This window comes from Notechis scutatus, chromosome 1 (genome assembly GCF_049901735.1).
Source record: "Notechis scutatus isolate UNSWTSFEM ecotype Mainland chromosome 1, rNotScu1.2, whole genome shotgun sequence".
NCBI lineage: Eukaryota > Metazoa > Chordata > Lepidosauria > Squamata > Elapidae > Notechis > Notechis scutatus.
Window position 1 is genome coordinate 116682301 of NC_142009.1, and position 21408 is coordinate 116703708.

Below are 21408 nucleotides of genomic sequence, written 5' to 3' on the forward strand. Positions count from 1 at the left end.
ACAGAGTCTGAGCAGCCATCAGTTGGAGAAGTAGCTGTAGGACTGGGGCAATTTTTTTCATAAGTGCAAGAAATCTGCAATTTCATGTATTTTGAATATTGGATATTTTGGGTATTTTTTCCTATTCATGATGGGCTTGTGAAAGCTGTTTCTAAGGTTTATGGACTAGTTTTGTGAGAAAATTATTATTACAAATTTGTGGATAAGTAAATCCAATCTTTTTCAGGATTCCTAATTAATATGGCCCAACTGTCATGACTCAAGATCTAGAAAGTATACACCAGATTAGGGGTATTCAAATACAGTTGATTTGAATGCTTGTATAAATGTGATTTATAGATACTAATGGGCTCACTTTCTGTCCTGACTTTTGGATACTTTAAAATAAATATGTAGGAAACTACCTTCCTTATTATTTTTATTTCCAAGAATGCTTCTGTATCTTGAAGCCTTTTTAGGAAATCAGAATGATGGCTGACTCCAGCCCAATCTTGGTTTGAAAATATGTTCGCTTCCCTCCCCCCTCAAATAAAGAGGGCAACATAGAAGAGGAAGGGTAGGCAGCCATCTTCCAGTTTGCCTTCTAGTAAGTGAATTGTGAATGGCCACAAACTTCATGGCATCCATTTTGTGAGAATACTCATAAAAAAATTCTGTATAGTTCCAAATGTGCCTAAAACCCAAAACAGCTTACTGTGAATTTCACCCAGGATGTTTATAGATTTTTTACCAGAATTTGCACAAAGAAGACACTGGGACCTAGTCTGGGAAATCATGTACTATGCAATTTTTCCATATCCTGTCACAACTCACTTACAGAAACTCATGTTTCCATCACTGTATACCACAAAATGTCATGACGAATGCTCTTCAGCGCTCATTTTTATTGACTGAGCTTATTAAACAGGGAGCATGTGGCCTTTTTGTTTTCTTGATCTCCTAGCAATTACTAAGCACTTCTGTAATTTGAAAAGACATTATGAAGGAGGATGTCACATAACAAGTTCTTAATACATTCAAAAGCGTTTGTGGATCTCCTAAAACATTGTGTATTCTAAAGGCAAAGTTACTCTTATTGGGCTGATATTTTTCATCTGCTTGCAGTACAGAAGGCAGCACAATTTTTTTCCAAACCCCATTTATGTTGTCAGAAATAGGCTTGCATCGCTGATTGGAAATACGAGACTGTATTTCTCTTTAGGTATTAATGAGATGAATATAACTGCTGGAAAATGATTAATTAATGGGAGGTGCTTATAATCCATCTTATTCTGAAGGGCTTTAGGCAGTATACAATAGCAAAATAACAAAATATAAGAAAAATATAATAAAATCCACTACACTTTAATTGATTAAAGGGAAAGCTGAGTTACTTCTGCCAACAAGTACAGGCTAAAAATAAAAATAAATACATCTAGAAGATGAACACTTGAAGTACACAAGAGCCACTAAAATTAACGATCACAAACAAGCTCCAGTGGAATGAATACTTCACTTCTGGTTTCTGGCAAAAAAACATCCATTGGATATAATAGCTTCACTTAATGATTGTAATGTTTGTTTAACAACTGGCACAAAATGGTCATAAAATTGGTCATGGTCATGTGTTGACTCACTTAATGAATGAATGGTCATGTGGTGACTCATATTTCTGGGCTCAGTTGGAGTCTTACTCTCATTAATCTTAACTGAAATGGTCTGATTAGTGCTTCTGATTAGAAAGGCAGGATATAAATCAGATAAATAAATGGTTAATCATCATCCCATGTAGAGAACAGCAACTTTTCTAGTGCTTTAATTGTGGTGTTTAGGTTAGCAGACTCGGAGAAAGGAGAAATAGCTTGAATGTTATTACTGAAAAACTTTCCAGTTCTCTTCCGAAAAACAGCTAGAAAATTACCTTTCATGGATCCCAATATAGATGAGAGAAAACAGATGCTCTAATTCTAAATAATTTTGGGACTTTATTTCCCATCCAAAACATTGAATCAACTTAGAAGTTAAGGAAAGATTTCCTGATAGTTAGAACAATTGATCACTGGAATGATTTGTCTCTAGACGTTGTGGGTGCTCCAACACTGGAGATTTTAAAGAAGAGATTGGACAAGCATTTGTCTAAAATAGTATAGGATTTCATGACTGAGCAGGAGGTTGGATTTGAAGACCTCCAAGATCCCTTCCAACTCTGTTATCCTGTTAACTGAATTGTAACATGAACTGGTAGCTACACAGATCTAAAGTAATATAGAACGTTAATGGTGACCACAGTACAAGAGTTGTAGCTACTGTAAGCAGTTTAACCACAATAATTTAACAGAATTATGCATCAGTTTTTGGTGCTGAGAGTGTCTCCTTTAGGAGGAGGATGGGGATAATTGAAATGCTGCCCCTCTCCATCTGCAGTTTCTAATAGTTCAGTCCCTAAATGAAACTGCTGACTTTTTGGCTTTCTGTAATCTATCACTGGGCTAAACAAGAGAACTACCACAGATTTGCACATTCCAGAATCTAAAACCATGATACTGATTTGATTGTGGTTTTTATTAGGTAAGCAACTAAGGTTCCCGATAGTTGGGCTGCCTTTATAATTTTGTTTACTTGAAAACTAGATTATTGTGTCTGAAAAATCATCTGTCATTAGCTACTGTTTGCAGTGATGTATCATAATTGGCTGCTTTATATCCATTTCAAATAGGGAAGCACATGAATTTTGACAATCTCTTCCCCAAGGCGACATTAGTCAGTGTGAGCTCAAACTGCTGGGTCAACATTTCCTTCTCCAAAGTCATACAAGAGTGTAAAAATTTTATGAGGTGATTTTAACAAGACCCACTGGGATTTGGGATTATTTGTTTTAAGTTCTTATTAAAGGGAAAAAGTTTTGTCCGTGTTTAGGTGGGTAAAGTAAAGCTAGTTCAAGGCAGCACTGTTGTTGTAGAGGAAAAATCGACAGAGTGTTTTGAAATCAAAAAGAACATTTCTTTTTAGGTATGTAAAGTGTATTTTGCCAAAATAAGTGTTTAATTCTGACACATACCTTAAAATTCTAAAATTATTTCGCCCTTCCGGTTTGAGTTCCTTCGGCAAAAGACAGAAATTTGCAATCGTGCGCGGTTTCGGTCTGGGCTCGCCACTGGAGCGCTGGTTTCGGGGCTAAGCCACCCTGTAGAGGTGGTGAAGAGGGGGGAGACTGCCAGCAGGGTTGAGGAGAGCCGCATCTCTCCTCCTCGGCTGGCCATTACTCCCTTTCCCGAAGGCGGTTGCAGCGGTGGTCAGAAATGATCAACTCAAAGAAGAACTCGACCGGAAAAGAATGTGGAAGAGGAAGATAAGAAGTGAAAGTTTTGGCTGACCGGGTTAAATTGCAAAAGCAACAACTAAGGTACCCTGGAATTTAAATTTACAAAAAAATAATATTGCTCCCAAAGAAGAGTCGGAAGCAGCGAAGGAAAGTGAAAAGGGAAAGGTTTGGTTTTTGTTTTTTTTCTCTTCCTTTCCCTATACTGACAACTAAGAGACTTAAATAAGAAATCGGAAAAATCCGCTTTGACATCAACAGGCAATTAAGCTGAAAATAAAACAAAATGTCAAAGGGATAATAAAGATTTCTGGACACTAATTTTTTTTTCATAAGCAGGAAGGGAGAGAAAAAGAATTAAAGGGCAGGATCTGGAAAGAGGGAGGAGACTGCCTGGAATTAAAAAGAATCTACAGTAAAACTTCAACAAGACTTCTAAAAAATACATTTTAACTGAAACTTTGTAACTAAACAGTAGAACCCCAGGAAGAGAAAGTGAAAAAAAGAGCAAAAAGAAACAGCTTGCGTGTATTTGGATTACTTGGTGATCTTTGGATTCTTGGTTATTGCATTTGAATGACTAAAATTAATCAGGTGGTTGTTTAAAAATTTATGCAATGGCACTACTTCTGGATGAATTGAAAATGGGACTTAAAAAGTATAAAGAAGATGCACAAGAAGGGAGAGGTTCTTTTGGCTTCATTTTTCAATTCTTAGAAATGGAGATTTGGAACTATGAGAAACAACAAGAAATGTCTGCAAAACAAGAAGACTGGGACAAAGAAGAAGCCATCTTTAATGAACAAGTAATTCTATGTGGGGAAGAAAAAGGAATGGGGGGCAAAGAGAATGGAGAATTTAAGACTTAAAAAAACAACCAAAGAAAAGAAAAATAATTCAAAAAATAAGTATAATACTGGAAAGCAACAGAAGAGGGGAATACAGAAGAGAGAAATAGAGGTAGAGAGACAAGGGGGTAAAAAGGGGAGAGAGAAGAAAGGGAAGAAGGAAAGGAAAAGAAGTTACAAAGGACCGGAACAAGATATAAACAGGAACTATTTAGAGATCATGGGTGAAAATTTAACTGAAAAAGGGATTCTGTAAAGGTACATAAGATTGTATTGTTATATTAGTAATAGAAATAACTTTAGAAAATTGGAAACAGTGTATGATTAAAATGAGGGATAAAATAGTTAGTGTAATTTAGTGAAATGTTTGTTAATAAAATAAGTGAAATAAAATAAATGAGAAAATTGAATTAGGAAGGGATGGGAACATTTTAATTAGTTAATGTTTTATAAAATATAAGTGAAGGGGGGGAATTAATTATGGAAAGCTTATAATTGTTCCCATAGAAGTATGATATTTAATTGAAAAGTAATGTTAAAGAAGTTAAGATTTTAATGAATATTAACATTAATGATAGAATTGAATTGGAATGGAATGGAATGTGTTGTTTTAATTACATATATTTATAATTTTTTCTTTTTTAAAGAATATAGTGTGTATTTTAAGAATGTACCAAGCAGAATCCGAATGGAAGTTATGTATTATATTGAATGTTATAACTTTAGGGTATATATTGAAGCCTAAATAAGAGTTAAATGGGTAAATTTAAAAGATATAAAGGCGTCATACTCCAATCAGTAACTACAGGAGAAACTTTGTTTAATGAGAAAAGATAATAGATAATTGAAACAGGACAGACAAAAAATATAAATATAATGGTTTGAATTGAGACGAGATAATTAAAATAAAATTGAGAAAATTAAAAGAGGGGAGAAGCTATGCAGAAAATGTAAAACAGTAATAAGATATGGAATAGAACATAAAAATGAGCATGAAATTGAATTTGTGTCTGTACGAAGAAATGTAACCCAGGATTACGCTACTTTCAAAAAAGATGTTTTATTTGTATTTTTTTGTGAAAACTCAAATAAAATTTACAAAAAAAATATCTAAAATTATTTCTAGATTAATAAGAGCAACTTTTTTGCTTGAAAACAATCTAATAAAAAGGGATGCCCAAGAGATTTTTTTTTTCCTGTAGCATATTCATATGATATTGTATTTGGAAAAGACTACTGCCTCTCAAGAAAATAAGGTTGGGATCATGATGAAGAGAGTACCTTACTGAATGGCTGGAAAAAAAACCAGACTAAAAAGAAATATATTTTCTTCTCTCCAACCCAAAAAGGAGTAAACCTAATATATTTAAAAGTAGAAGACACCCTTGTTTTGAAATACAGCTCTAGTCCTAGTAATTTCATTGCTCAGCTTGGACTATGGTTTGTTGGTTTGGGTCACCCTAAACCATCTTGGGATTTCACTCTCTCTCTCTCTCCAACGGACATAGTAACCACATCAGGCAACACAATGTCTTTCAACAATTATATAGGTTTATTGAACAGCTTGCAATTTAATAAAAAGACCACCAATTCCAGAACAAGTGTCCAGAGAAATCAACAGTTGATTATACTGCCTTCTTAATGGGAGCAAAGTGATGTCCAAATTGGGGTTATTGGGAATGAGTCCTATTATTCTGCTATTCTGGGGGAATTGTGTGTTGAATAGGATAGAGTGGGACAGGGTAGGAAAATAAAATCTTGATCTTGAATTACTTGATCTCACTCACCAATTTTAATCTAATGACAATCTCCATATACTGCTTCTGTTCCCATGGTGCTTAGATGAACACCATTACCACTGGAAGGATGAGTGACAAGACCATTCCTGCCCTTAGACACTGAAAAACCAGAGTAAATAAGCCACACTGATATCAGAGCAGAATTTTAATAAATCTTATGGTAGGAAACTCATGGTCAAAATGGCTTCTGTCAGGTCAACTTCAGGGTTGAAGTTAATACATTATGTCCAATATCTGTTTAGATTCTAACACACGACATTTATATAGGTCTTTGGCTCATTCACTTTTAAGTGAACTCTCCCCACTCACTCTTATTCATCCATCACTCCAACAAGCAAGAAACATCTTAAAAGAGTTATTTTGCTTACCTAACAATGGTTCAGTTTCAAGTTGCACCAATAGAATTGAAACTTACCACTTGTCTAATCATTCCTACTCAAAAATAATGAAAATTGCAGAGAATGTAAGATGATCTAGCCATTTACATTTTGCTGCAAATGAAAAAAAAAAAGAATAAATGGCCAATCATACATCATATTTTTCACCTGTCAAATTGAAAGCCAGTGAGAAAATATTAGGAGCTAAAGACCATCCTTGGAGAGAAAGGACTAAATTAATTAGCCCCTCTTCCCTTCTCTTCTTATAGTATTAAGCAGAACATTATATTAGATTGTGACTAGTAATTTTCACTTAATTTAAATTTGAGTATTATTACAGTTTTACTCCCTGTTTGGAAGGGAGAGGTTGAGACCTGCAATGTTTTCTAATCCCAGGAATGTTATCTCTAGACACTGGCTTTCCAGTACCTTCACCCATCAGAATGACCAGTTTGTTGATTGCTGGGTTTATTGACATCATTACTCATATCTTTCCAGCCATTCTGTTTTTCTTTGATATAGTAGTGCTGGAATGGAATTATCTCACCACAGTATTCATTCTGGTGTCACCTTCTTTTGTCTTTCAGCAAGACAATGTTTCCCCTCTTCGAGGTTCGGTTCTTTGGTCTTCCATTTACAGCAGTCTTGTAGAGTAGACAGGTACTCTTGCTTCCAACGGTTCCAAAAGGTGTTGGCAAGCTGTTGAATTTGTCTCCATTGTTGTTTGTACAAGTCCTAAGTATCAAAGTTCCCTAACGGTGCGGGCCAATCACCCGTCTTCTGCGTTAGCAAGGCAGCTGGAGTGAGAATAGTCGGATTTTCAGAATCTGAAGAGAACGGAACTAAAGGTCGGCCATTGATGGTGGCTGCGACTTCTGCCATAAGGGTAGATAGAATCTCATGTGTCTGTTTAGGTGCTTTTGGCAACATGGAATGTAGGATTCTACAAGCTATTCCAATCATGCGTTCCCACGCTCCTCCCATGTGAGATGCGTGGGGAGGATTAAATATCCATCTGCACTTGTTGGATTTAAGGTAGCCGTCGATCGGCGAGTCAGGGTGAATGCCGTCATCTATCTGTAGTTCTTTACAAGCACCTACAAAGTTCATTCCACAGTCAGATCTGAATACCTTGACTGGGCCTCTGTAGGCTTGAAACCTTCTCAGGGCGTTGATGAAGCAAGAGATGTCCATAGATTCGATGACTTCGATATGGACCGCTCGAATGCTGAGACAAGTGAAGAGTACTGTCCATTGTTTGCTATTAGCTTGACCGTCCCTGGTCCGTCAGGCAGACACAGACCAGGGGCCAAATACTTCGAGGCCTACATTGGTGAATAGTGGTTCGGAACTCAGGTGCTCGGGTGGTAGGTCAGCCATCATTTGGTGTAGAGTGTGACCCCATTGTTTGTGACAATGTAAGCAAGACTGCAGAACAGTTGTAATACATCTTTTGGCGCCTACGATCCAGAGTCCATTCACTTTGAGGGCACCTTCTGTGAAGTGGCAGCCTTGATGATGGATTGCTTCATGGTAGTGTTGTACTAACAGCCTTGTTACATGTTGGTTAGCAGGAAGGATGATGGGGTGCTTGGTGTATGAGTCCATTTCTGCTTTGTGTAGGCGACCTCCTACGCGAAGTACCTCCTGGTTGTCGAGGTATAGGGTCAGTCTCAGAAGTGGACTAGATTGTGGTATGGGCTTCCCTGCACTCAGGCATCTGTATTCCGACGCATATGCCTCTTTTTGTACACTTCTCAATATTCGTCTCTCAGCATGAGTATAGTGGTCTGGGAAGTATGACTTGAAGCCTTTCCGAAGACCGAGGAGACGGACGACTGTGTGGATGACCACAGTCATTCCCAGTATGAGAGGTTTCCATTGGGAGAAGCGTTCAAAGCGAGCAGGTTTTAAGGGGCTTTCCTTCTCACGTTCAACCGTTTTTGCCAGGCAGACGACCAGAGGGGCGACCGGTTTTACATTCTTGACTAGCGGTCAAATGTCGCCATCATTGTTTGGATCTAGGAGTTCATACAAACCGGTTTTCCCTGGCTCCAAGGCATCTGTACGCCACAAGAACTTGGGGCCTTTGAGCCAGGTAGAAGTTGATAACTGGGATGCAGGAATAGACCTTGTCACATGACCTGCAAGGTTCTGGTCTGTTGGAACATACTGCCACTGCACAGGTTCAGAAGATCTCCTGATCCGTTCAACTCTGTTATTCACATAGACGTAGAAGCGCCTACTCTTGTAGATATAATCCAGTACCACTCTGCTGTCTGTATAGAAGGTGGTGAGTTCTAAGGAAGATCTATCATCTTCGTTATCATGTCTGATAGTTCTGTGGCCAGCGCAGCTCCACAAAGTTCCAGCCGTGGTATAGTATGACCTTTTTGCAGTGCTAGTTTTGCTTTTCCCATGACGAATCCGATATACACGTTGCTCTCCCCGCTGTAGACTTTAAGGTATGCCACGGCTGCTACTGCCTTTGTTGACGCATCTGAGAAAACGTGCAGTTCCTTTCTTTGTGCCGTGGTGGGCGAGATGGGAACATACGTGCGCTGTAGGTGAATGTTGTGGAGACAGCATAGAGAGTTGCACTATGTCTCCCATTCTTGTTTCTGCTCTGGTGGGAGGGGTTCATCCCAATCTTTGGTGTTTTGGGAGTGTGTGCGCAGTAGGATTCTACCTTGAATGGTGATGGGAGCTGCAAACCCTAAAGGATCGAACAGGCTGTTAACTGTTGAGAGCACTCCTCTCCTCGTGAAGCCAGTCTTTAGGGCTGGGGTTTTGAAGGTGAAGAAGTCTTTCTTCAAGTCCCAACACAAGCCGAGACTGCATTGGATAAAGGGGGCATCGCTGCCGAAATCGCCTTTAGTACTTCTTCACTATTGGACGCTATCTTGTGTCGCTTGAGGTTGGCCGTCCCTAGCATTTGTTGTGTGTTCTTCAAGAGGCCTATGGCCTCCGCTGGGGTGGCTACCGATTTCAAGCCTTTGTCTACGTAGAAGTCGTGTTCTACAAAGCGTTGAGCTTCTGCTCCGCATTTGTCTCCTCCCTCTTGAGCAGTACGTTGGAGACCATAGTTCGCAATTGCAGGGGAGGAGCCGTTGCCAAATACATGCACCCTCATTCAGTATTCAGAAATCCGTTGGTTGTTTTGATTATCACTAAACCACAGGAAGCAGAGGTAGTTACGGTGATCTTCCTGTACAAGGAATGAATAGAACATCTGCTGTAAGTCGGCCATAACTGCTATGGCTTCTTTTCTAATATTTGTAAATCACATCATAACTGCAAAGCAAACCTTTTCATTAAGCTGTTTGTTAGCCATCCATTGTAAATATTCACACAGGTTACTTTTTGATCATCCATGATTGGTCTCCGGTTTAATCAGGTTTTGTGTCCTTCCTTATTCTGTCTCAGAATTGTCCAGGTCTCTGTTCTATTCCACTGTTCTACTCAGCCGTCTTGAGTTTTCTATTTCACGTGCTCAATTTAGATGATGTGTCTGTATCAATCGGTGTTCGGTGTAGTTTTGTTGTGTCCTCATTTCTTTCTCCTGCTGCTGTTCCTATTTTCTGGAAGGTAATGCCCCATTAGAATATTTGAAGCTAATTCAAAACTTTCCCTTACTATTGGCTCAGTTCAATTTTCTTCAAATAGAGAGTAATCTTTCACATCCCTCAGAATTTTTTCTTTGACTTCCAATGTTCAGAAAACCTTTTTATTTCCTCTATCCTCAAATCAGGTACCTAAAATTAGCTTCCAGGCTGTTAAATTTGTTTCCACTCTCTGCCTAAAGAGAAGACCAAGTGTTGTAGCAGTTCTGAATTTTATATCTTTATAAAATGATATATTTATTGCAGAATTACAGAATAAGAATTGGAAGGGACCTTGGAGGTCTTCTAGACCAATCCCCTGCTCAAGCAGGAGATCCTATGCCATTCTGGACAAGTGGCAGTTCAATCTCTTCTTAAAAACCTCCAGGGATGGAGCACTTGCAACTTTTGGAGGCAAGCTGTTCCACTGATGAATTGTTATCACTGACAAGAAATTTCTCCTTTATTCTAGGTTCTCTATTGGAGAAGCTTCATATAACTTATATGTTTATAATTTATATCTCCTTTATATCTTCTTCAGAAATGCAAGGGTAGCACTATTGTCATTTTGACCCAGTGATTTATTTTATTTATTTATTTTGCAAACTTTCCCACTTCTCCCTCCCCTCCTCCACTTTAATCCAGTAACTCTGGGTGAGTAACAAAGCATAAAAACAGAAACCTATATATGAAAACAGCAAAAAAAAAAAAAAAGCCAACAAAAGATGACCAACAAAAACTATCAACTCATCAAAACAGTTAAACAGTGCAGGTCAAAACACACACAATGGGTTCCTCTAGCATTCCGACTTTGAAGCCAGAGAGAAGAATTAGGTTTTTGTTTTTTTTACCAACTGTGTTGGGGCAATCTGAACCCCAGGGGAGTGGGAGGGGCTGTTTCATAGGAAAAGCTTTCATAAAATCTAATTTGATTTATACCTCTAACTTCCCCAGCAAGATAAATGGAAAACTTTCATCATGTCCAGCATTTTCTCCATCTTCCTCCATTCATCTGGGGATTCTATTTTGTTTAACTAGCTTGGATTTCTTTTTGGGGAAATTTGAAAGCATGCTCATTCTTCTGTAGCAGTAATTAACTTTCATAATATTGCACTATTGTTAGCAACCCCTCTGGGCAAGACACTTCTCCAAGGGAGATGAATTTCATAACGTCAGCTTATTTTTAACAGAGGCAGAAGTGTTGATACATTTTGCTTTTTAATCTCTTGACATCCCACCATGATGGGGCTCTATTCATAAGTGCATGCTCCAGAAGGCTGTATAATGAGCTGCTGTTGAAAGAAGTGAGATTTGTCATCATGCATCACTCTGCAGGGATTGTATGTGCAGAATAGGTTGCCCAAGTATGGTGAATACAAACACGTTTTTAATAAAATGGTTCAGCATATAAACTCATGTAAACCTCAAGGATCTGACTGAGGCATAAGCAGTTTACAAATACTTGGAGGCTGTTTTTCATTGTGTACTCCATCAGAGCAAGCATCATTTTTACCCCATCAGCTGGCAAGAATTAAGATACAGTGGTTAAAATAACAGTAACAACAACATATTTTATCAAAGCTGTTGGTCAGGCAAAAAGTATAATGATGAAGATTTGGGTTGGCACCAGAGAGGTTCAAGGTCAAATTTCTGGTAGTTAGGTAACTGGACCAGTCTCCTCTCCTCTCCTCTCGCCTCAAACCAAGCTATCTCACAGGAAACGAACTAAAACTGGCCTAACCCCCTTTTGAAAATTTCCCAAACCCTGAAAGAATTACAGCTCCTTCAATCCGATCTATGCTTTTGAACTGAATTCATTCTACTCTTCTCTCCCTATCTTCCCACAAATATCAAATATTTTTTATTGAAACCCAAACCATGGATTTCTGTGGTTTCCTAGTTGTTTCTTCTTAGCTACAGCATTTCATCCTTTATGCAATTATGGCAATATAATAATTATATGCTTGAAATACAAAAGAACGTTGTTATCTACAATGCACAATGCTCTTCGGTTTTTTTGTTTTCTTTTGGTACATTTTTCTGTATAGATAGGAACATTCTGAAGCAAGTGGATTTTTTAAAAAAAATTCTATGAAAATAATGAGTCCAAGGAGCATCCTTGTAAATAAAGATGTCCCATGCATGTGCTTGGCTTTGCAGAATGCTCAGTTCTATATTTTTGTATCAAAGAACAGATGAAGCAAAGATCATGGCAGAAACCAAGTGATGCCAGTAGTAACATCTTCTGATATGTCTTAAGAGTCTTCAGTTTTCTACTCCTGTAAATGGAATAAAAATAAATAAATATGATCTCATTAGGCATTTATGATCACATGCCAACCGCTTAAGTCAGGGGTGTCAAACTCATGGCCTGCGGGCCAGATGTGTCACTGGCCACGCCCACCCCCAATTTAGTGAAGGAAGGGAAAGTTGCGATATGGCACGTGACGTGTCATCGTGAGTTTGACATCCCTGGCTTAAGTAACTGAATAAGATTTGAACAAGAGAGCATTATATCCATTGCTCTATTTCTGTGTAGCTAAACCTGCTTTATAAGCAACATTTATTGGTTTTCACGTATTAAAACATATTACATCCAGAATTCTTGTTTCATTCCAGTCTTGTTGATGCATGGAGAGAAGATATTGGAGTCTCTCCCCTGACATTTCCATCAAAAACCTGTTTGGAACTTCTGTTGATACTATCTCAGAGTAATGCTTCGTTGCCTCCTTCTCTTCGCTGGATGAATTCTTTCCAGGTAAAGAAATCATGTTCTTTCACATCATATTTTAATATTGCAAGAATAAGCTTTGGAATCTAGATCTTTATCCAAATGGAATAGTTAATAATAGCAGATGTTTCATTGACCTTTCTTTGCTCTCTTCGTTTAGTACCCAATTATGGATTGAATAAATCATTTTTATCCATTTTCATGCACACAACGGAAGATAATATATGAAGCTGAAGGTAGTGTTGTGTTCACCTATTTAACTTGCTGAAAATGTTACATTTTTTTCCCTCCTTTGTGCAAGATGTGTTGGTGATTCTTCTCTGCCCTTTGAGTGATGCTCACCACCATCAGTCATACGGCATTGTCTTGGAATGTGCTCTTGGAAGATAAATTTCCAAAGCTCCGGTTACTCATTGTGTTGGGGCAATTCCTTTCTGTTCTATCTACTTCACTTCATAAACGGATAAAGCCCAAAAATCCAATGAATTCATCATGCTTGTGGGCATATCTTTTTTCCACTGGAGAGACTTATCTGCCACACTTTAGCCATAATTAGTATTTCTACTGATCAATTTAATCTAATTTAATAGCATGCTGTAATGATCCTTGCTACTGAAGGAAAGCTCCCAAGTGCAGTTTTGCTGACATACTACCTGTATGTTATATTACTGCTAAGGGGGCATGATGACTTGCTCAAGGGAAGTACTAATACCACTCTATAAAGCCTTAGTAAGATCACACCTAGAGTCCTGCATCCAGTTTTGGTCACCACATTATAAAAAAGATGTTGAGACTCAAGAAAAAGTACAGAGAATAGCAACCAGGATGATTAGGGGACTGGAGGCTAAAACATAAAATGAATGGTTGCAGGAACTGGGCTTGGCTAGTCTAGTAAAGAGAAGGACCAGGGGAGACATGATAGTGGTCTTCCAATGTTTGAGGGGCTGCCACAGGGAGGAAGGGGTCATGCTATTTTCTAAAGCTCCTGTAGGCCAGACAAGGAATAATGGATGGAAACTGAACAAGGAGAGATTTAACCTGAAAACAAGGAGGAACTTTCTGACAGTGAGAACAATCAACCAATGGAACAGAAATTGCCCTCGGAAGTTGTGGGAGCACCATCAGTTGAGACTTTCAAGAAGAGATTGGACTGCCATTTGTCAGAAATGGTGTAGGGTCTCCCGCTTGGGTGGGGGGTTGGATTAGATGAGCTACAAGGTCCCTTCCAACTCTGATTATCTGACTCAGTGGTTAAAAACGATAAGCTTATCAGCAGGAGACCTGACAGCTCAGGTTCGACACCCAAGGACTGTGTGATGGAGTGAACTCCCATTACTTGCCCCAGCTCCTGCCCACCTAAGCAGTTCAAAAGCATGCAAATACATATAAGTATCACTTTGTTGGGAAGGTAACAGCTTTCCATCCCCGGCATATAGTGATGCTGGCCAGATGCCCTTAGGAATACTTTTGGACAATCTTTTTTCAAATATTTTTGGTGACACACTGCCCGCTAGAGTTGGATACGACTGGAAAAGTAGTAAAGTACCTTTACTACTTGCTATTGAATCCCTGGGGGTCCCAAAGTCAGGGAGCCAAGTAGAGTTCTGATAGAGTATGATGAACCTCAATTTATTCCTCTTCAGGGGAGAGGCTTAACTCAGTTTCCTCTATTTTAGGAAAGCCATCAACCCTGTCTCAGTTGGAGGATGTAGCCTTCCAATCACCTGATAGTGTTTCTAATCTAAACCATTTGGGAGAAAGAGTCAGCACCAAGATATTGGAGTGGGGAAAGGAAGTCTGTGGCTCTTTAAGGTTTCTTAAAACTTTACTTGAACAGAAACAGGAGCTGGGACAATAATTCTTAAAATAAGTGTTAATTCAACTTGTACTTTCTTACTTGAGCTTTATTCTCTGCCAGAGCCCAGGTCTTGCAAACAAGCTAGAGGACTATCTCAGGTTTTCCCCTATCTCATTCTCACAGGATTCATTCATTCATTCATTCATTCCACCCATCTTACCTCAAGATAACTCTGGGCCTACTAGAATGCCATCTGAACTTTGTTTTCTTTACAACCCAGTTCTGGCACCAGATGGTAAAGGAAAGAGTGCATTTGTCAATTTATTTAAAAAGCACTTTACCTCTTGCAATGTTTGGGAAAATTCTTTTGCAAACTACCCCAAAAATGTACAAATATCACTGTGTTATTTATAGTAATGAGTTACTGACTTTAACAAAACCCCAGGTTCAAATAATAAAAGATACATTCTGGATATTTTATCTGAGGTCAGTGTGATTTCTGTTTCAAGCAGAAATAATAATTCTCTGTTCTATTTAACCCTTTGAATATCACTGTTTAAGGAGGGGGATAGGTACCTCGATATGCTTGCATAATAAAATGCTGAAGTTGCCATGGCTGGCTTGAGGGAGGAACTTTTCCTATAAATGCAAGATTCAGATAGGAAGGTTGTTTGTAAAAGAATATCCCCGCTAGAGTTGGGGAAAAGTCACTCTGAGGAGTCATTCTGTTAAATTGGATAATAATAATAACATCAGATTGCATTTTTTGGTCTTATTCTATTTTGAAAATATATAAGTTCTATGAATCTATAGATTATAAGACATTTTCTTTAATGCAAAGCACTGGGATACAACACTCTGCTATTAGCCAACATACATGTGTGTGTGTGTGCGCGCACATGCGGCACGCATGCATGCGTACACACACACACACACACACACCATGGTACCATTCCAGTGACTTTACATTTCTTGCCTGAAAGGGCTAATGTACCATGTACATTTTCTGTTATGAACAGCTTAAAGAGAAACCAAAAGTATAGCCTTTGGAACATTACATTTTTCCCTCCCCCACACCTAGTTTTATGTACCCAGAAAAGAAAACATCAGTGGTCTATTTAATTTCAGCAATCCCTGTTTCACTTTGAAGCCTTCAGAGTTAACGTTAATGACAAATACTAAAGTGAAATTCTTGCTTTTCCCCTGACAGGAATGTTAGAGAAATGTGTTAAGTTGTCTGATGTATCATTGTAAAAATTCAATCTCTGAAAAGATTTGTGCTTGAGTTCTTGTTTGTTTTGGTTTTCTGTCGCCCTGATGTCAGAGAAAGCAAGGTAACTCTGGCAAAACACCCGCAGAATGTGTTTGTGTTTTCATGTGTTTGCTTATCTTGTCATAAACATTGAAGCTTAATTCTTCTAGAATCACTTTGTTAGGCTGAGAAGTTTACCAGTTTAATTAATATGCCTGGAGATTTTCTATACTATTACATATTTTATTCACTCTAAACAGAAATTTCATAACTAAATGTTATTTGATAAAATATATCACAGACATAGAATTAGAAAAAAGAAAATTGAGCAACGATTGGGAAGGGTAGAGATATTTTGTGGTGATGTTTGGGAGTGTAGATTCAAAAGTAGGGCTTTAAAAAAATGTTCTTAATAAACTGGTTCAGTTTGGACTCCTGCTTTTCTTTCTCCTTCATTTGTTGCATGTTGCAATGGGAAGTGAAAAAGTTCTTGAGAGACAGGGTGAGAAAATGCTGCCTAGGGAAGGATCAGATAAGAGATGGCATAGCCCACAGCCCCACAAAGGATGGAGAAGAAGGCACAGAAAGGACCTCTCTAGCTTCTCAAATTGTAAAAGAGATGGTGAGGGATTTGTACTTTCAGATATGCAAGATTCCGTTAATGTAAGCTTTACAATAAATTAGAATTGGCTCATTTGGTCATATTTCTTGTCTGGTCTACCTGGGCAGTCCAATACTTGTTGACTTTACTTCCAAGACCCTACCTGGTATTATATCACCATTCCTTTTATATCCAACTGAGAAACTCAGTAAATGCTTATTAACAAACCAGGAGAGGGGAATTCTGAATGCAAGTTCAAATCTTAACCCCAAACCAAGGAACAGGAAGGAAAAGAGTGTATCCTGGGTCACACATTTTCATCAGCAAATATTATTTTTTTGGAAAGCCATCTGAATAGCAGTCTTTTTTATATATATATTGTCCTTGAATGTTCCCAGGGAGGCCAAACTGGATACGAGCACATGTCCTATAACACAGAGGAGTTGGAATATAATCTTGTGAGTGCAGGCCCTTTATTCTGAGGAAGAGATTCCACAGCCAAATCTCAGGCTGTTTCTTTTTCAACATGTATCAGCATGTCAGTTTCAAGAGGAACAGTCTGAAATTTGGCAGAAGGCAGTCTACCCAGTCCTTCCTGTCATGTGGTGCCAACAAAACTCACGACTCTGATTCTCCGTTGAATGCACGTCCAGAACCAGCAAGGTTTCCCTGACGTAGCTTTCTTCTCTATTGTCTGTTGATGCAAATGACTTGAAATCATAAGCAAAACATTAACATACAGAGCTTTTTCATGTAATGTTCTGGTTTATAAAGTAGTTCCAACTTCTATAAAATCCCATCATTTCTAATTTAAAAATGGATATCCTCATTAAAAAAAAATCTTTTGTGAATATTTCAAGCCCCAGAAAAAAAGAATTAGGGTGGGGTTTTGGAGGCCAGTGCACCCAATGCTCCTTTATCAAGCATAAAAAACAAAAAAACTTACCTTATACCAATAAATACCTCTAAGGTTTTACTGAAGTGTGGTCTTTATAAATGAGCAGATGTGTTTAAAGATTCTTCAGATTTTAAAGGATATGGCCCTCTCTCCCCCACCCATTTCCATTTTTTTTTAAAGAGACAAAAGTGCTTTTCTGAAACACCATCCCATAAGGATGAGTTCAAGAGATGATCTGGTTTCTGAAAAACCAAGTGACACATAGTTGATGAGTTTTTTTTCCCCCTGAAAGAAAATGTGCAATATTACTGAGACTGGTAACACACTGCAAGCTACGATTGTAAAACTGAAAAGCAATTTGGATGTGATGAAGGGTACTGGGCTGGAGAAGAGATGTTATGAGATGTGTCTTGTATTTGTTGAAGTACAAGAAATGCCCGGGCGTATTACATCCTTTCTTTGGGTGCCTCAGAACGTTGTCTCTGACAGCCACATGTCACTTGTCTGTTCTCGATGAAATCAAAGAAATTACACACTCTACAATATTTATTTAAACATTAGCATGATAGAATTATGAAGCAAATTTAACAGATAGCTATGAAATTTTAAATCAACATTTAAAACAAAAATAATATACTGCTGGAAACTGATAGACCTTGTTAACAATCGGGACGTGCAACTTGGTTGCTTTGTTGTTGTTGTTAGTTGCGAAGTCATGTCCAACCCATCGTGACCCCATGGACAACGTTCCTCCAGGCCTTCCTGTCCTCTACCATCTTCTGGAGTCCATTTAAACTCATGTCTACTGCTTCAGTGTCACCATCCAGCCACCTCATTCTCTGTCATCCCCTTCTTCTATTGCCCTCAATCTTTCCCAGCATTAGGCTCTTCCCCAGTGAGTCCTTCCTTCTCATTAGGTGGCCACAGTATTTGAGTTTCATGTGATCACCGTTTCAGTCAACATACGTCCTATGTCTGACCAAAGTTTTTTTTTCTTCCTTGCAGAGCAGAGATATTGGAAAGGAGAATTGCAAGACACTAAGCTGTTGCCTTTCTATGCATTGAAAGCAGCCTGAGACTAGGAGCAATGGACATGCTATGCAAACAGCTTACAGTACTCTCTTGAATTCTCTTTCTCTCCAATCTTTCTGCTCTGAGAGATGGCAAGTAGGCAATCTCTCCTTTGCCTGCCTTTCTTCCCATTGCCAGTGTGATCACATTGCTTTCATTATGTAGAAGAACAGCTTACCCTCTAGAAATCTATTCCTCTCAAATCACTTAGCTCTGAAGATGGGGGAGATTCTCCACAACCTTTTGCAAACAATCTTTTGCTAAAACCTTCTATCACTTACGGTTTCTAGCTTAATTCTCCCGAGATTAGTTTTACTCTGAACATTGTCTCTGTGGCAACGGGGGTGCAATTGTTTCTCTTACTTAATCTGTATAAAAATTCTGAAGCTTTCTTTGGGAGAAAAGTTTTCCAATGTTCTTGGTTCACCTAATGGGGAGATTCTGTTGTAATCCCATGACAATAATTTGTAGAATTAAATCTGACCTGAAACTGAAGTCCAAAGTAAGTCTTATGGTTAGGGTTATATGTGACCCAACATTTACAAACTCTTCCCCACAAAAAACAGGTGTGTTGTTTTTCCCCTGCAAATGCTTACACCTAACATTTTGATGCTGCAAGATAAAGCTAACAGGACTACATCAACTCAGGTGCAGGAGAGAGATGCAATCTTGTTTTTCCTTAATGAGGATTTGTTTGGGATTTTCCCGGTACCTTCGTCAGTGTTGACTCCTAGAGACTGCCTGAACTAGTCCCTCCGTTTCCTTAGCAATATTTTGGAAGTGGTTTGCTTCTCTCTTCATCAAGGGCTGAGAGTGACCAGCCCAAGGTCACAGTTGGCTTTGTGCCTAAGGTGAGACTAGAACTCACAGTCTCCCAGTTTCTAGTGCTTTAACCACTCACATGAAAATGATGCATCATTATCAAAAGATGGAGACTGGAATCACAGTGTTTTGTCTTAACTTATGACCTGAATATTCTTTTAGGATATTCTCACTGTGAATATCCTATGAGCTGATATATTGTACAGCAGTTAGAAAAAGTTATATAACTTTCCTTGGTGTTAGTTTATCAAGGAAGCTCTTTTTAATACATACATATTTATCACTGCCCTTGCAAAATAAAGTTACAGCATTTGGATTAACTTTCTGACATTTTTTAAAAAGATTTTTTTTCCCTTTTAACATCCCTCTATCTGTCACTGTCATTTCAATATTTCCTCAAGAGAAGAGAAAATGTGAGGAATGCTATGTGAATGAGGTTTGAAAACTTGGATAAAGCTTTCTGGTAAACTAACTGCAATGAATCCTGTTTCTCTCTGCCACAGTTAATAAAAGTACTTTCAGCTGTATTTTTTCCTTAAAGCACTAAGTAGTAAAGCTTGCAGTAAAGCTCAAATTTGGGTTCCTTCAGGGTGTCTTGAGGATATATTCCATTAGAAGATATTCTCATTAAAACAAAAATCTATAGCTAAGATTGCCTCTAAAATTATCCATTTTGTAAGCATTTCCCCACTCTTGGCACTAGATAATTCACACTATACCCATCAAGATTTAACTGTTTTTAAATTCTAAAATAAGTACTGACTTGGATCTGATCAGGATCCAAGGAGAAATTGATCAGGATCTTGGATCAGGAGAGATTCGTTTCTTTTGGGGGGATATTATCAGGCTTTAATATTTATTTGTTTAATTTATGTCCTTCCCCCCAATCTTACTAAATAGTGCGCAGGCAGAAAAGTTGTTTCCTTGCTTGGTTATCCTTCTGTCAATAGGCAAATGTATGTTTATTCAGGTAGACTTTGGATAAATGACCTGGGTTTGCTGATCGGTAGCTTTTATACTTGTAATTTGTATCTCTTTTTATAATTTAAAACAGATTCAAACATCCATCTTTGGAAGTAAGACAGGACTTAATTTTTAATGGTTTTGAAGAATTAAAATTATATCAAATAAATATTGGCATTTTTGTAAAAGAGATAATAAAAGGGGGAAAATTTGCAAAGAACCATAAATACATTTGAAATCTTAAGAGCAGATACATACTTTTCAAAATACATATTCATTATTTGTGCCCAAAATATATTTCTAAATTGTAGGTAACTTATTAGAGATTTATTATTGTTGTTGGTAAGCTTAAACAGTAACTTCATTAAATAATGGCAGCTCTTAAGTATTGATATTTACTGTATTTAATAGCAGTATAAATTGTCAACTGGGAGCATATATTTTGAAGTCTACGTGTGGTAATCCAGTTTTATGCAACTATTACTTGTTTATAGTGCTGTCAACTATTATGTATGGGAGTAAATCTTTAAAATTATTCATGCCAAGTCTACACCATCAATTTCAAAAAGAATATGCCTATAAACTTTTTGTTTATTTCTTCCATTCCTTAGTTTTAGGATCCCATTAGAAGTAGATAATAGAATAGACATTACTATTGATAAAGTGTTAATGAATACATTAAATGGGAGCACACCTACTTTAAGGAAGCAGTAAGTAGCTTGAGATGGCATTTTTTGAAAGAAAGAAAAATGAAAATCGGTAACTTTACTAAATTATTAAAGTTAATACTTTTTCATTATCCCTTTTTGAATGTGAATATATGATGCTCATTTGACATCTTCAGTCTCCTATGCTAAAGAATGTGATGCTTATACAGATAGTCTTTTGTTTAACATTCACTCATTCAGCAAATGCTTGAAGTTATGACACTGACAATTATGTTAGACAGTTATGAGAGATACTTACAACTAAATGGTTGCAACCATGCAGCTTTCTGTGGTCACGTTAGTGATAGTTATTGGCTGGCAAGTACGACATTGCAGCATCCCGCAATCATGTCTTTGCCATTTGTGAGTTTTAGTGCAAATGAAGCTTTCACAAGCAAAGTCAATAGGGAAGTCAACAAATGGCAACAATGTGACTTTGGATGTTGCGACTGTGTAGGATTCACCTAAAAATGGCAACTGAAACTGCCAGAATTGCCATCATATAACGTCGACCTTATGACCAGTGACAGAGTTCTTGGTCCCAATTACCATTGGCAAGTAAGAACTACCTGTAGATAAAGTCTGATTGTGCAGTATTTGCTGTGTATTCTATAGTGTATGCATAATGGATTTAAAGAAAA

The 21408-nt window shown here is 37.9% G+C and overlaps 1 protein-coding gene across 3 annotated transcripts in view; it reads left to right on the forward strand.

Annotated features, from left to right (window-relative positions):
• The window catches only part of UBE3D (ubiquitin protein ligase E3D), a 67836-nt gene that overhangs the window by 36797 nt on the left and 9631 nt on the right, over positions 1–21408 (forward strand). For all 3 annotated transcript variants that reach the window (XM_087944171.1, XM_087944177.1, XM_087944165.1), the window contains exon 9: positions 12544–12682. In XM_087944171.1, coding sequence (XP_087800297.1) covers positions 12544–12682 — 139 coding nt within the window. The remainder of the gene's footprint in view (positions 1–12543; positions 12683–21408) is intronic.